Raw genomic sequence first — 16,692 nt, 5'->3', positions numbered from 1 at the left:
AATCCATTTGGACGGCGGTTTTACATGAAAAAAGTCAATTCCTCGAGCATGAAACACATTTTGGGTCACCTTATCATGATTAAATTGCTAGTACCAGTTTTCTTAACCCTAAGCTTTATGAGTTTTTGTGTGTGTCTATTTTTTTTATTTTACGGGGTTGTGTGTGTCTAATTTCGACATGTGAAGGCGTCATCCGAGATGGCGACTCGAGGCCCTAATCCAGTTTTTCGGGGAGGCTTCGTCGTGCACGGTTCCCTTGCTGGCGCCACTCAGTGTTACTGGGCTTGCTCGCACAGTTGACAGCAGGGGCGGGGCAACGTTCCCGTAGCATTGAGTAATCCGGAGATCGTGAGTCCATTTTGTGATTCCATCCAGATCTCGGTAACTGTTTTATAAAATATTTTCGGATGATTGAAATTTTTATTTATGGTTGATGAATTTGTTTTTAAAAAGTCTTCTATCATCTACCCAAAAGTTCTAACACTGTTCATGGTGCAGACCAATCAATTTCATAAGCGAGTTCCTGTTGATTTTTCCTATAGTGAGTTTCATTTATTCTTGATATCGCAAAAATATTTCAAATTCATAATGATATATGTCGACTTGTATAAAGTACATATCATGAACCGAACGCAATTAGTTTCAATGTGTACATTTTTTTATCCTTGATGCAGTCAGATATTGTTGATGATAATTAACTCATTCTCCTGCAAGACTTGAATTGGGTATCTACTTCTACAAACTATATTCAAGAGATTCACATTGAATCCATTTTTTTCTTTGATAAGAACTGAATAAGTTGGAGAGTTGTCATTGTAATTTACATGTTTTCATGGAAATCCAAATAGTTTTATGACGAGGTTGTTGCTTACATATCATGCTAGTCATTTTGCTTTGCAACCTCGAATATTTGATTATAGATTGCTTAGGCTTTGGTGCGATTCTCCTATCATTGGGTTATAGATAGTTGCTAGAACAAAGATAGTGGCTTGAACATATCTTTACGGATAAATGTCAGACCATTTACGACTTATGGCTTTTGCATAAGTAACAAGGTTATTGAGGGGTGCAATTTGCACGTGTCATTGCTTGTGTTTGGCCAAACAAATGTTATGTTTTTGATTTTACGCTTATGCCCTTCCACCTGATTCATCTACACGTGATAGCAAATGGTCCTGCCAAAGACTGGGCTTAGCTTGGATCATTTTGCATTCAAGATTTAGATACCAAGAATATTAGACCCTCTTTCTTGATTCGCTTCAACTTATTATATTCATAGTTTGTTTAAGTTTTTCGGGTTTGCCCTTTGTTTGTTGTCTATCACGTCATTCTCAAAGCTAATGCAATCATGGTGATCTACTCATGTGTGTCGACGTGTGCATGATTTCACTTGAAAGGTATGTAAACGAAAGTGCATCAACCATTCATGAACTCTGCAGTTTAACTAGTTCAACAGGACAAACAATGCACAGACTCTTTGACAGTTGCAAAGCCAATCGCAACAATGAGCTAGGTTTTCAACTGTGTAATGCTTGTGCAGTTGTAAGATGTGGAGCCTGGATGCTATGGATGACATTTATGTGACTAATATTTGTGGGGCATAAGTACTCACTATGTTTTATATATATTTGATTATAAATTTTTATTTGAAAAACTTCATCATACCACAATTGCCAGAACCATCTTCCCATCTACTACCATGAATTTGGTTGGATACATAAAGGCTGGTGTTAAGTGTTGATACTAGATTAATCAGTAATTTTGGTGATTAATCAATAATCCATAGTGTCTTCTATGCCTATGGCTATCAAAATCTTACCCCATCCAGAGACATAAAAAATAATGCAAAGAGTTGGATTAGACAATTCCAAGGCATATAAGTATAACGGGAAATAAGTTGTTGATCATTTGGGTGGAGAAGCTCAGCTCCTTATATAAGACTTTGGTGGTAGACACTGGCATGAAATCATTGGTTCTTTGGTAGGTGAATAGCTAATAACACCGTATCTATGAGGTTGGTCCTTGGGCAGGTCAACTGCTAAGAGAGATTTATCAATCCTTCAAATAAACCATGTACTCCCTCCATCCCAAAATACTTGTCGGAGAAATGGATGAATCTAGACGTATTTTAGTTATAGATACATCCAATTTTATCCATTTCTCTGACATGTATTTCGGGACGGAGGGAGTATATCTTAGGCTTTTAAAAAGGAGTTGTATTGCCCTTCTGAACTTTGTACCGAGTTCAACATGATGCACCTAGCCAACGTTGTTCATCATTACATAGTTTTTGAAACAAAGTACAATAGTTGTCATTTCATCCTCAGACAGAATAAGCGCGCTCACTAGAGACAACGCCGCCAAGTTGTTGAACTCAAAGATACCGAAGCATAATAACAAGCTGACATTTTGACTTAAAAGAGAGAAAATATATTACACATAAATACATACACCGAGCATCCCTATGACACTATAAGAACCCCATCTAGATCTTCCAAAAGTATGAAGCCCTCCAAACTTCTCAAACTCGTCTCCTTGCTAGCAACAACAAAGATCTGCACGAATATATGCACATAACCATCATCTCTACTGAGAAAACAACCACTTCTCATAAAAAAGGCAATAATTCACTTCACTCAAAATCTTGCCTACTAAGTAATGAAGCACGAGATAATCTCAGCCTAACATGCATTTTTTTAGCCATGTCAGCTGAAATATTTTTTTACCATATGACTGGGCTACTAGTATTTATAGTTACACATTTTATGGTCGGCTTTAACATATGCTGAAAGCACAAACTTGTACAAGGCACACCCACCAAAGTAAAAAAAATGACAATTTTTTTCTCCACCTCTTCCTTGCATCGTAATCTAAGCAACCGACAATATAATCCCCAACATGTAGCCCCACGTGGAGCGGTGCCGATGTCCACCCCTCATAGTGGCGTCTTGCACGTGTTGGCTGCCTCTGCACGCTACCACGAGAACGATCCACTAGGGGATCCAAACCGAGATGTCGTGAGCTATCACGAGACAAAGGCAGACACATGGGTTCTCCACTCTTCTAGGAGTTCGATGGAACATGAGACAGTTAAATACACCACGGGAGTCTCAACTTGTTCGGTGTGGTCACTTTGGTACCTAGACTTATAAAATACACGGAATAGAGCAATCAAATATGGTGCCTTCGTCCTTATGCACTGCCTATGTGGCGCGCCAACGTGTCATAGACCCTTATGTCAGCAGCTGTGAGTAGAGAGTGAGCCATGCATGATTTTTTTAAAACCCTTATGATTTATTTAATCACATAGGAAAGCCCCTCTAATTAAAAACATGGTCCCACATGTCAGTACGGCAGAGAGAAATAACCGTAAAATAGATTCCATGTGATGGATTTCAAACCTTGGACTTCCTGGTTCACTGCCACATGAGTTGGCCACTCGGCTGAATTAAGCCCTGTGGCCAATTATAATCTAGAAATCTATATAGATCTACTCCATGTATCATTTTGCAACTCCCTACTACGTCTTTCACCTTTTTTTCAGGTTCCTATTTAGTTTTCATGATACATAAAATTCCCTATACAAAATATAGTAATTATCAAAATGTAATTATTGCATATTTTAGATCTTTATTCTATTTTTATTATTGTGTACTTTGAAGAGGTAAATGCATATTAAAAATTATTTTCTAAATTCATTTATCTTCATTCAGGACCAAAACCATGCAAAATTATTGTGTATCTTTATTGTATTTCCTAACTTCACAATTACTGAAAAATATATACCGTCTTATTTTGGAAACTATTCAACTTGTATTTAATTACTGTAGTATTGTGTGACAATAATAAAATTAGAATTGTATTCCCGCAAAAAAAACTACAAATGTGTTAGAACATTTTGAATGTGTTTGTATAAATGCAAGAATAATTTTACACAATAACTTTGTAATACATGTTGAACATGTTGACCATTATTTGAAATACATGTTGTCATTTTTTTTAGTGCATGACTAACATTTTCCAAAAACAGATTTACAAAAAAAATGCCCATGAAACCTTTTCCAAAATAAATGTTGACCTGTTTTTTGAATTGCACTAACACTTTATTTAAGTTTTATGGTAGTTGTATTTTTTTTCTTACATTTCATTTTCACATGGGAAAAAATCAAAAAGAAAAATAAACATGGACATGAACTTGGAAAAAATAAAAATAAAACTTGTGCAGTCCCATAGGAGCGCCATATATAAAAATATCGCTTGAGCAGGTACATAGGACGTGATTTACTACTAAGTACCTGAGCAAACAACACATGCAATCCTTGCGTTAACTGTGAACTATGTACGGACGTAAGGGCAACGAGAAAGGCACCAACCACGTCAAAACTAAATAAGTGGGATGTCGCCCTAGCAGATCAGCAAGTGCTCAATGTAGACGCCACTTTTTCGGATGGTGTTGCATGATCGTCATCCGAGATTATAGGGGAAGTTTATAAGAGCATCCACAACAAGTATTGGACACGTTGCTGATGTAGTCTCTCGGCTGAGGCTGCTGCTCTGTATGAAGGGCTGAAACTTGCACTGAGTATTTGGTGTCATAGCATCTTGGTGAGATTGGATAATAGCATGGTGGTTGACGCCCTGAAGCACAATGAAGGTCATTCCGTGGTGTTGGCTCCTATTATTGATGCTTGTCGTTTTATTTTGGCCGAGTTCGAAAAGGTTACTATTGAGTATTGCAATATGGAGTCTAATGTAGTTGCTCATGAGCTAGCAAATTGGGGGCGTGTTAATCCTCTTCTCTACGGGCGGATGAGCCCCCCAGCTTCATTGTTAAACTTTTATTAAACGATGTATATGTTATTTAAGTTTAATAAAGCTAGCCTGAAGGCCTCCCCGTAAAAAAAAGTAAGTTTGGCCTGGTGGACAGCTTGTGTTTTTTTTTGAGCCATGGACGTCCTGTTGAGACACGTGCTTCTAAATAGAGGGGCTTTCTTATGTAATTAAATAATACATGGGAGTTTTGTATGTAATTAATAAGCTTGGGGTTTTCAACAAAGAGCCATCACGCGCGAGCCATCATAGTTTCCTTTTTTTTGCAGGATTAATTAAAGTCCAGGGAGTTTTCTAAAAAACATCATGCATAACAGACGTCCGTTATTTGAATTCTAACAAAGCTATAAGAGATGTGAACATATTGTTTTCATAACCTATAAGAAATGTTCATAATAATAATAATTTCTCTTTCTATATAACTATTTATTTGTGAGAAAAATGTCCACATCTGGCCACAATATTGTTCCACTACTGAAAAAATGTCTCATTGCTCAAAATAAATGTTCACCTTATTTATTTGCATATTTTCATAATAAATATTAACCTTTTGTCGAGAAAAAATTCACTATACAAAATTAGAAAATCTTCACACAATTATTTTCTATGGAAATAAATCGCCAATTGTAGTTTTTGTTAATTAAAAAAGGCACACATACATTTAAATTAACAAAGACAGACGAGTCATGATACACACGTTGAGTGATTAATTCCGTTATGCCAACTCTTCTCTGGACCACTCTCTACCTTTGTCCCTGCCATCCTCTCTTTCGTCACATCAATTCTCTAATTTTTCCCAGGGGAGGTTTCCTACTGTCCCCTCCCTATAGCCCGAAAGTAAATAACACCGTACAACCATCATCGCTGACCAGGCCGGTCACCACTGACGGGTCTCACGTTTGTCCCAGCAATGAGGACTTCACCGTTTTGTAACTGTCACCATTGAAAGGTGCCCGGCGGAGCGCCGATGGGTGGTGAACTACATCAGTAACCGACACCCCTAGGTCTATAAGTGATGACCTGTAGTTTTTTGTACTAGTGTTGGTCAGCGACTGAGTCCAATGATGGTGACGCTTGCATGTGTCCTAATTCTCCTTGGAGATGTCGTTGATGTCTTCTTCCCACCTTGAACCAGGGCTAAAACCCAGTGTCTGATTCATCGGTCTGGATGGTGGGACATCATACTTCGTTTGTTTTACACAACCCTAGTACCCTACTAGTGTTTTGTCGCATGGCTAGCAGACTGGTAGCAGGTGTTGTTTCCGGGGATGACATTGAACACAACTTACCAGCTTGAAATTCTCCAACATAGGCTCATCTTGTGCAAGATTTGATAGTTGCAGCCTATGGATTTTGTTCATGATACATGTAACTTGTGGCTTTTCTTGGTGTATTTGGAGTGATTTTTATTTTATCTTTTTGGTTGGATGCATCCACATAGGACCAACATTATTTTATTTTTTTGGTTGGATGCATCCACAGGGACCGAGGTGTGATAAAGCTTCCATTTTCTTGAAACAAAATTCTACTAATGTCAATCATGGGTGGATGCATACAAGCCATTGTTAAGTGTAGATATCTTCATCATGCAAGTTGAGGTAAAAGTAAGGATGGCATCTCTGGCCCGTACTCACCTAGCCAAGATAGCTATTTCCTTAGATGGCAAGTGAGATATTGGCTCACAGATTCTCCTGAACTAGGCAACACACTAGCGAAGGTTCCCTGAAATATTATGCCTTGCCATTTAGCATCTTTGTGTCTTGGGGCTCAGCGTCTATGTTGCTCCTTGAGAACGACAGTGTGATCACCTGCCTGCTTTCTATCACCCTTATTTGCGAATCATACTCGTGAGAATCAATCTCTTTGAATCCCCGTTCCATCCTAGTCAAGGAAGTAACTAGCACACCATGCATCCTCAAGAGTGCACGAGGAGTGTGGTGCATGAGACTGCCGGAGCATGAAGGCACAATGCTCCATGAAGAGAGTATGCTGAGGGAAATTAGCTGATGCGGCGGCGTAGGAGGTAGATGCATGGAGCTGATTTCAACTAATGCGTGCAAGTTGTAATTATACCGATCAATCCATAATTCTTGATGTCTCCTATGCCTATGCAACCATGCAAATCATAACCCTAGTGTGCGAACTGCAGAGACATAACACAACCGGATTGGACAATTAAAGACATAGAAGTATAAATTATTGATCATTTGCTTAGACAAGTCTTGCTCCTTATATAAGACATGGGTGGTAGGCATTGCCGCATTGACATGAATGCATTCGTCCTTTAGTAGATGAATAGCTAAGAGCAATTCATTCGTCCTTTAGTAGGTGAATAGCTAAGAGAACCTTGGTTATGAGCTTGGCCCATGTAATCATGAGAATCGATCTTGTTAAGGGAGCACCCAATGAATTGGCTGAAAATAAAAAAAATACTGTTGACTTCTTCTAAACCATTGAATTGCCCCCGGCAAGATTTCTCGTAGTCCTCTTCTCGAACTCGGGCAGTTTCCAATCTCAAACTCGGCTAGTGCTAATATTTGTTTCTCTTTGCTCAAATAAATGTTTATCATCTTTTTTTCCTTTTTCATAGTGACTGCTTGTTTCTTGGTAAACAATTGTTGGCTGCTGGTTACAAAATTGTTCTACCATACTACAAAAATGTTCCATTAATTTGTTTGAAACAAATTGTTCACTCTTTATTTTCTCAAGGCGCACATGTACGTACAAATCCGCAGAAAAAGAGAAGACCAACGTGCACGTGAGCTAGTACAAGCTTCGACCCATCCTCAGGGCGTGGTTTCACGCCGCCGCCCCTTGGTCTTTCCCCTCTTCACCAGTACTTGTACCGCCACCTTTTTTTTTTTAGAAAAAACCGCCACCTGTACAGCTTGTTGCGCGGCACGGCCCATCTCCTGGCCCGTCAGAGGCAGAGCCCGCCATCATCAGCACTCTGTTCCGCTCCGCGCCCTAACGCGCGGCCCCTCCCTTCCCTCCTCCCCCCTAGCGCCGCTCCTCCTCGCCGGCGGCGACTCCTCCCCCGTCTCTCTGGTTCGGCGGCCGATGGTGGCCATGAAGACGAAGGGGCAGGAGGACGAGGCGCCCGAGGAGCGCGTGCCGCACCTGCCGTGGATGCGGCACCCCGTCGACATCGACTCCTTCTCCGGCTGCCCCGTCACGAGCCTCCCCCGCCTCGACCCCAGGTAGTACCACACCATACCCCATGCCTGTGCCGTGCAGTATTTTGTGCTCAGTTACGGCCTGCTGAATCTGTAATGCCGGAGTCTTCAATTTGATAAGGATGGCGCTGTTGCGCTTCACTGGATAGCTTCTTGTGCTGCTACTAGAAGTTCTATGCTATTAGCATTGGCTGCACTAATTTTGTTCAATGTCATGTGCACTACTAGTTTCACTTGCTTTACATGTTCGATTTGGTCTACTTTGTTTAGCTGCTTATTAACTTTGTGCCCTTTTAACTCTGCAAACGTCTTAGAAAATACTAGTAGCATGCAACTGAGGGCTATGTTTACTGTTACACAGATTGGCAGAAGCGTTGCAGCGGATGGGAATCGAATCTTTTTTCCCAGTTCAGGTTTCGACATGGCTGGAAACAATTGGCCCTGGTGCTTTTCAGAGGGATATCTGTATTAACTCCCCGACCGGGTCCGGCAAAACTCTTGCTTATGCCTTGCCTATTGTGCAAATGCTCTCCACTCGGAAAGTAAGGTGCTTGCGTGCTTTGGTTGTGCTGCCTACACGGGATTTAGCATTGCAGGTTTGTGATATTTATTTTACCTTCTAGATAAAACTTGTGTACACTAGTCTATACTGTCAATATCTTATTCCAGCAATTTATCCATAGGAAAACTGATGCATGCTGTTCTATATCGTCAGTAGCTATTCCAGCAATTTATACATTTAATATTATTCAGTTCATCATGACAAAATGGAAGTGTCTTTTGTTTGTTTGTTCCACTTCAGGTTAAAGAGGTTTTTGATGTTATTGCTCCTGTGGTGGGCTTGACAGTAGCATCAGCGGTTGGTCAGTCCTCCATTGCGGATGAAATCTCAAATCTGATCAAGAAGTCCAAACAAGAGCTTTACCCATCGCTTGATGATGAATATGTCGAAATGGAACCACAGACTAAAGTTGATATATTGGTGGCAACACCTGGAAGATTGATGGATCATATCAACATGACTAAAGGTTTTAGTCTGGAGCATCTTCAATACCTGGTAGGCTTTTTGGCAACAGTCTCTGTTTCCTCTTTCATCTCCAAAATTCTCCATACAATGGATGGCTGAGTTCATATATGATGTGTTGATAGTTCCTGTTATAAATATTTATAAGGTAGTATTGTTTGTGTGTGCATAGTGCCGCAGTACCATGTAATGTCAAACATTATGCTGGCAATGAGTTTGGACCAAAGTGTATACTCCCTCCGTCCCAAAATAAATGTCTCAAGCTTAGTACAATTTTGTACTAAAGCTAGTACAAAGTTGAGACACCTATTTTGGGACGGAGGTAGTATTACTTAATTTAGCTGGCCTGTATCCAAATAGCAGCAATAAATGATTATTTGGGGACATTTTTGGACGACAAACAATTTTCCAGATTCGCCTCTTCATTTAGACACTTGCTATATGGATGGCATTTGAAACCATGCGAGTGTTGCCTCTAGTTGCAACAAGTTTGGCATGCCCTTCTTGTGTTCTTTCCAACAAATTATTCAGTCAACAGGACCCGCTATCTGTACAACTTTTCTAGTATATGATGATACGAAACTTAGTCATGGCACTATAATTTTGCATCTTATTAGTATTGCGTACTTGCTTTTAATTTTTTCGAAACATGCGGTTTCAGGTTGTTGATGAGACAGATAGGATGTTAAGGGAGGCATATCAGTCCTGGTTGCCAACAGTTATCCAGTTTACTCGCCCGACTAATCAAGATCATTTCCGGCATGACACTGCTGGACGAACTCTACTGCATCCATTGACCACCATCAGAAGATCGTAAGACTTGCTCTACCGAATCAATTGCTCATATTATTCTTGTCCTCTTTTATCACTTTATATTTCAGTTGAGGACTTAAATCTATGCCATGGCATTTAGGGGCGTCGAACGAGGATTTAAAGGTAAATGCTATCCAAGACTGGCAAAGATAGTCTGTTCTGCTACACTGACCCAAGACCCCAGCAAACTTTCTCAACTTGAGCTGCATCATCCTCTGCTGTTGAATAGTGGAAAGAAGCGTTACAGAATTCCTACAAAGCTGGAGTCCTACAAGCTGGTTTGGCAGTTTTTGCTGATTGTTACTCTTATCAATGCTGATGCCTGAAACACCCAAGGGGTGTAAAAGGCTATTGTGAACTGTGCCCTGCGTTCTCATTCTCCTTGCTGTTAATGCAGATTTGTACATCAAACATAAAGCCGCTGTGCCTCATTGTTCTTCTCCAAGAGCTGCGTGGGGAGAAGTGCTTGGTTTTTACCAAATCTGTAGATGATAGTCACAGACTAAGCACTTTACTGGGATTTTTTGATGACTTGCCCTTTAAGTTTAGTGAATTTTCAAGTTTGCAGCGTGAATCTACTCGAAGGTAATAACTCATGTTTATTTCCTGTTGTAAATCAGAGTTCATTTTCTTGCGTTGGTTGCAGACCGCCACAAAAATAAGTAACTACAAATAACCATCTCTGACTGACTATGCCTTATACAAGCTCCATGGATCATATTTGTTAGAGCATGTGTGCGCAAACATAAGAAAGTGGCATTACTTGCTAAGTTAGGTTATGTTGATGGTGGAATGATATTCTGACATGTTGAACTTAATCTCACCTTGTGATGTTAATAAAACTCTGCTGCAGGAAGACGTTGGCAGCCTTCAAGGAAGGGAAAATAGATGTTCTCATTGGCTCAGATATAATGGCTCGAGGAATACATATTGACGGTTTGAGATATGTTATCAACTATGAGATGCCGCAGTATGTGAAAACATACATCCACCGAGCAGGCCGAACTGCCAGGGCAGGCGAATCTGGTTCTTGCTTCACGTTTTTAAGGAAAAATGAGGTAATGCGCTGTTTAACAATAATAGTAGTTAGTATTTGGTACAATGCTTGCTGTGGTTGATTGATTAATACACCATGATATTGTACATGACATGTCTATATGTGTAAATAATATGCTGATCTCATCCCTGTATTGCTGGCTAATTTGATTGCTGGGGAACAAACAAATTGAGTGTTTTGATGATATAGAATTTGGTGTAGATAACTGTTACTATCGGGACTTCCTGATTTTGGTCAGGACTTATGGACGAACTAATGATGAACCACCTTGATATTTGTTTTGGAGTTAAACAGACGTGTCTGCTACCAGATGTATAAATTAATCTCAGCATATCTTCTCTAGTTACATGGGTTGCTGAGTCAAATGTCATGTAGGTTAAAAGATTTGCCAAGATGCTGAAGAAGGCAGATGGTTCTAGCTGCATCCTTCGCTCGCTACCCGAGGAATCAATAGATAGCCTTCGCCCAGTTTTTGAGACCGGTGAGATAACAGTCCTGTTTTAATCAGATTTCTATGTTGATTTGCCATCACCCACGCCTTCGATGTTCTTCATTGATTCTGATATTGTCTCTGTTTCCTTTTTCCTTGCTGGGCTGTTAAAAGCTCTGGAGAAACTGAAAGATAAATTGAAAGGGTCTGCCGAACCAGAAGCATCGAAGAAATCCAACAAGTCGGGAGATAAAGCGCCGGGAGCTTTGAAAAGAAAGAGAGGCAAGCAAACGTGAAGTGTGATAGATCACTCGGTGTTCTGAATTGTTTTCTGTAAACGTCTTAAATCCCCGTCTGGTACATATATTTGGGGAACTCTACTATCCGAAGACGTCACGTGTTTTTCCCCCTGTTTGCTTTTCTATACGCCTACTGATCAACACGGCGCGATTTGATGATGGACCGTGTAGTTTAGTGGGTTTGGCTGATTTAGTCTGAACATTTGTCAGTAAACCTGAAAATTCTAGGTGCACGTCACAGTAAATTTTTATGTCTTTCCAACTGACGCCCACCTGCATTTCTGCAGAATTCATTAAGTTCCCCTTGTTCAAATGCTACAAGTCGATGCTGCTTCTCCTTGTTCATCAGAGTTGTCAGTGGCATATTTTTTGGTTAACAAGCACGGTTGAAGATGCCCTAATATCTTCACCGGATCACGTAATTAACGCATCAAACATCATGGCTTAATATCTTCAGTTCTTGACGCTCCGAGGATCGTCTAATTAACCGTGTTACCACCTGCATCTCAACCATTGGCGCGTAAGCATTTCGCGCATGGCTTTCCAGTAAACGCACTACAACTAAGGTTATCTGACTTGCTGGTTATCCGGGAAGAAAAGCGCCTGAAACAACAGCATATGCTCTCCTGGCTCCCACATGATATGTAGATTATCTTCCAATTTGTTGACCAGCTTTGCATTTGTGCCTTCTACGAAAAACAACTTTGCATTTGTACCTCCTATAAAATCAACTTATTTTGGGCTCACAATAAATTTGATTCCTTTTTAGCTTTATCGAACAAGAGGAACGACAGCTCAGCAATTTTTTTTTAATATAAACAAGACTAGAGACTAGAGCAGCTCGATCATATCCCAAAAGGGAGAAAGAGATATTAGAAGAAAAGCTATTGCACATATAAATAACAAGAACAGGAAAAAGGTAGGGCTAAAGGTTGCATGATTGCACATCATTTCTTCTTCTTATGAACAGACATAAAGGCCAAGAGAAAAGGGTGTAGAGCTGGCTGGCAATTCTACCCCCGGAATGCAACCTTCTGAAGGCCACTTCACTGTCTACCGCCATCCCTGATGGTCCGGGAGCCATCGGCGCCCACGCCGTTCACCAACCGAGGCGACGCAGGGCTACCGCCTTCGTGTAGGGGTCCTCCTGCATTACCAGCAGGTCGGGTGGCGGAGCGGAGCGACGATGAGGTTGCAGAGGAGATGACCGAGGCAAGGGAGATCGGCATCAGGCAGAGCCCCTTGCCCTGCAGATACTGCATGGCAGTGCCCATGTCCTCCTCCATCAGCCTCGCCACCTGTTGCTCCGTCGCCCGCAAGGTGCTACCACCATTGTCGTCGTCGCCATTGCCGTCGCCGCTGCTGCTGGTCCCGTTTCCATTTCCGCTGCTCTGCAAGGTGGACTCAGATTTTAGCACAGTGGCAATTGAGCAGATGACTCTTATAAAACAGCTGATGATTTCTTGACAGAAAAAAGAGTTAAATGATTTTTTTTTTTTCGAATTCGAGATGGTGGTTGACCTTGTAGTAGCTGGGGTATGTTCAGGAGCTGCCAATTGTCCTTAGTGGGCAGTAGCTCCTATAGGCTAACTGCTTGATTGGTAGTTTGGTATATGGCGGTCACTTTTCAGGCGTGTTTTCCTTTTTTCCCTCCAGTTCTTAAACCAGAAAGATTCTTCTGAACCTTTTTCTGTTGTGCTGGCATCCACTAATGCTTGATCTGTTCCTTAAGCAACGATCCTTTCGATTTGAAAAATGATGTGGTGCAATTTTTATAGGCATACTATTAATTTAGTTGCAGTAGCTCTTTACTGTGACTTTCAGTCCTCCGAATGCCAAATTTAGATTTTTTATACCTAAATTCTACCTCGTGGACTTGAAGAGGGATCCACCCTAGACAGAAATAATCATCTTTTTCATATACAACCAAAAGTTAAGTGAGTCAGAATCAGCACACCAACTTGAAAATGACAGGATTATGAGTATCTATTCGTACCGGACCGATGGTCAAAAGGCTAACATTCCATATACACTTTGTGATCTAACAAACGTAATTAGCGGATTTTAGGGATCAGAACAAGTTGGCCCATGCAAGCAAGCTAGTGTTTGGCTCTAGGCTAACACTTACTAACTATGTACAAGTCGTTGTCAGTGATGTAGGATTCCTCCATAAAACAATCACATATAAGCTTGTCAAAATGGAAGATCATGTCACACAGGTACCTCTGATGACAAGCCAGCAACCAGAGGGCCAACTGCCGCAGCTCCGCCTAATCGGCTCATGCTGAGAACCTGCAAAACTGGGACATCTGATCAGGGACCATGAGTTCCATCAAGGAGCAAGCTGACTAGCAACATTCAGAAACTTAGCGGCTAGCTAGTAGTAACCCGGGCTAGGTGCAGAAAAGCCGAATTATGTACCTTGACTTGAAGCTGGAGGAACTTGACATAATCAATGATCTCGTCGAGCATCGATGCCTTGTCGGTCTGCAACAAAATTCCATCTTGTTATTCCAGTTACAGTGACCTATGTCCGGTCTAGTTCGCATTGTGGCAGCTGCGTCATCTAAGATATGACAACTGATATAAGGTTTTATTCTAAAAAAGCCAAGCAATCGACATTCGTTATCGCTCTAGATACCGTGAACAGTGAATAAAAGTTGTGCAAAGAAAGATATCACATGTGCGATTGGAAGCTCCGGGAGTATCAACCGTGGCAAGAAGCTGGAGACTAGACAACACCCCTGTTCTGTAACCATCACGGAGTCCACGAAAGCGGGATGTCTCAAAGTCTAAACATGTTCATGTTATATGGAACCCCCAATACATCTGTCATTCTCCTCATGATGCTCAATATTGTAGTTCTACGAACCTAGTGTTTAGTGAAATGATCATGAAGCCCCTAATTTAATCTTCATCCCCCCTCAATTTGGTGTCCCCGTTTATCTACAATTGCACTAACTGGTACTAGCTGTGGCCTTGGCCCAAACTGATGGTGTCAATAACAATTCTTATTCCCCTTGGCACCATGCCTGATCTCTCTTTTCCTACCAATCAGAAGTCACTAAATTACTAAGCCAGACCGTCCAACGGACAACCGACATGTCAACCCTATCCCCTGGATTACTTAATAAGTGTAATTAACCATACAACTCCAACTACCATCCATGCTTTCCAATTCCATAACGCACTTGCTATTTTACAATCACTGATACTACTGCAAAGATAGCATGGCATCACACGTTATACTACTAGTATGTATGATACACCAGCTTTACTCTGTCTGCAGCAACCAATAATGCAGGAAACATGGATGCATTTTTCACCAGAATTCAGGGAAGGAAAGCTTTCCTTCCTGCTTTGCTTTGCTCAAAGCAGAGAGCGCAAGAAAAAGGCGAAAGCGGGAGGAGGAAAGGCGGGACGTTTCGCTCACCTTGTTGGCGCTCGGGACCAGCTCCTGCAACGCCTTCATCCTCTCCGCTATCCTCTCCCTCCGCAGCTGCAGAGCAACACATGGAAAAATGTGTGAGGAAAACCGCACGGTTTCATTTCAGGCCCCTCTTGCTGCTGGTGCCAACATTTTGAGCAAAAATGCCAGTAATTTTCGGCAGTGACAGGTCGGAGTGAAGTAAATGGTCCGGTGAATGTGGAGCTCGAGGAGCAGGAAGTCAAGAACAGTAGAAGGTGTAAGACATAATGATTGGGGGAGAAGGGAAGGGTGGTGGCGAGGGTCGCGTACACGCTCGGCGATGCTGTGGGGGTCGGTGGCCTGCCCTCTCCTCGCCCGCTGGCGCTGCCGCGGCGGCGCCGCCGCTCCGCTCTGCGCCGCTGGCGGCGGCATTGAGCCGGCCTTGGATGTACGGGGGGAAAGAAGGGAGAGTTTTGTTAGTGCGGCTGATGAAACTCGGAACAAAGCCAAAGCTGGACGCGCGGCGGTTCTTGGCTCACCTGACCGAACGGCGGCTGAGCGGCGCCGGCGCCATGCATTCCGGCGGCCCCGAACCCGTCGAACAGCGCCTGGTTAGCCCCCTGCAGGTCCTCCCGGGACCGGTCAGTGAACAGCGGCAGGGGCAGGAAGCCCCCGCTGTCGAGGCCGTGGCGGGGGAGCAAGGCCGGCGGCGGCTTGTCGTCCCCTCCGCCGCCGCTGATCTGGTTGTGGCGGAGGCGGGAGGCGAGGAGGGCGGACTCGTCGAACCCAGGGTCGCCGTCGGGCGGGGGCGCGCCGGCCGCCTGGAGCTCCCAGGGGGGCCTGACGGAGCCGAGCTCGGCCCAGGCCGTCGGCAGCGCGGACAGCATCTGCTCGAAGAAGTCGTCCTGCCCCTGCCCCTGCCCCTGCCCGCCGCCGTGCATTTCGCGGCCGGTGGGCTGCATGGGCTGGCTACTTGGTTCGCGGCCTGCGCGGAGGGGAGAGGGGAGGAGGAGGAGGGCGCGACGGTAAAGCCGGCGAGGGAAGGTGGTGGTGGTGGCTGACTGGCTGGGCTGGGTTGACGATTGCAGAGAGCGAGGCGACAAAGTTTATAAGCTCGCAGAGAGAGGGACAGCTCCAGAGAGAGGGACAGCTCCGACGACTGTCGTCACGGTTATGGATACACGATATTTCTTTTCACTGTGAAACCACGTCTGCGTTTGTTGTAAACTAGTGTAGGAGCAACTTCAACGTGTCGATTCAAACGAACGGTGTTTTTATCTGTTTTTTGTTCATTTGATTGTCCGCTCGCTCTTTTTTTGACTTGGATCGGCAACGCGCCCAACATGTCAACCCATATTTGCCGATGTGGCCGGTCTTTTTAAACAAATATGAACTCATTTTGCATTATTTCACAAGCAGACATATGAAAAATAGCATAGTTTCACACCCAAATAAAAGCAAAGTTTCAAAACCAAATAAATTAACCATAGTTTTACAAGCCGAGTAAAAATTAAATTATCTCAAATACATGTGAAAAGAAGATACATCTATTGGTTGTCAACATGAGCCCACATATGCTCAACCAAATCATTTTGCAGTTGAATGTGAATTTTTAAATCGTGCATTTCATGATGAAATTGGGTGAACTGTTCAA

At 42.6% G+C, this 16,692-nt stretch overlaps 1 protein-coding gene and 1 pseudogene across 1 annotated transcript; one reads left to right on the top strand and one right to left on the bottom strand.

Moving 5' to 3' along the window:
• Positions 1–7,747: 7,747 nt before the first annotated feature.
• On the top strand, positions 7,748–11,974 carry LOC123139120 (DEAD-box ATP-dependent RNA helicase 1-like; annotated as a pseudogene).
• A 390-nt stretch (positions 11,975–12,364) lies between these two features.
• On the bottom strand, positions 12,365–16,170 carry LOC123139121 (transcription factor LRL3). The gene is made up of 6 exons (XM_044558920.1): positions 15,578–16,170; positions 15,369–15,479; positions 15,063–15,128; positions 14,051–14,116; positions 13,853–13,921; positions 12,365–13,020 (listed from the first exon to the last, which is right to left on the bottom strand). Exons 1-6 carry the CDS (start codon positions 15,998–16,000, stop codon positions 12,676–12,678), a joined length of 1,080 nt encoding a protein of 359 aa, XP_044414855.1. The 5' UTR covers positions 16,001–16,170; the 3' UTR covers positions 12,365–12,675.
• Between the last annotated feature and the right edge of the window lie 522 nt (positions 16,171–16,692).

This window comes from Triticum aestivum, chromosome 6B (genome assembly GCF_018294505.1).
Source record: "Triticum aestivum cultivar Chinese Spring chromosome 6B, IWGSC CS RefSeq v2.1, whole genome shotgun sequence".
In the NCBI taxonomy this organism is placed as follows: domain Eukaryota; kingdom Viridiplantae; phylum Streptophyta; class Magnoliopsida; order Poales; family Poaceae; genus Triticum; species Triticum aestivum.
Note: the sequence above shows the minus strand (reverse complement) of the source record. Positions and strands in the feature narration are given on the sequence as shown.

What these genes read in the sequence shown, in the direction of transcription:
- LOC123139121 (XM_044558920.1), bottom strand. Translation starts at nt 16,000, where the DNA reads ATGCAGCCCACCGGCCGCGAAATGCACGGCGGCGGGCAGGGGCAGGGG. An exon ending in CTCAGCCGCCGTTCGGTCAG is followed by an intron (nt 15,480 to 15,577) that starts GTGAGCCAAGAA and finishes CGTACATCCAAG; the next exon opens with GCCGGCTCAATGCCGCCGCC. An exon ending in TCCTCCAGCTTCAAGTCAAG is followed by an intron (nt 13,922 to 14,050) that starts GTACATAATTCG and finishes CCAGTTTTGCAG; the next exon opens with GTTCTCAGCATGAGCCGATT.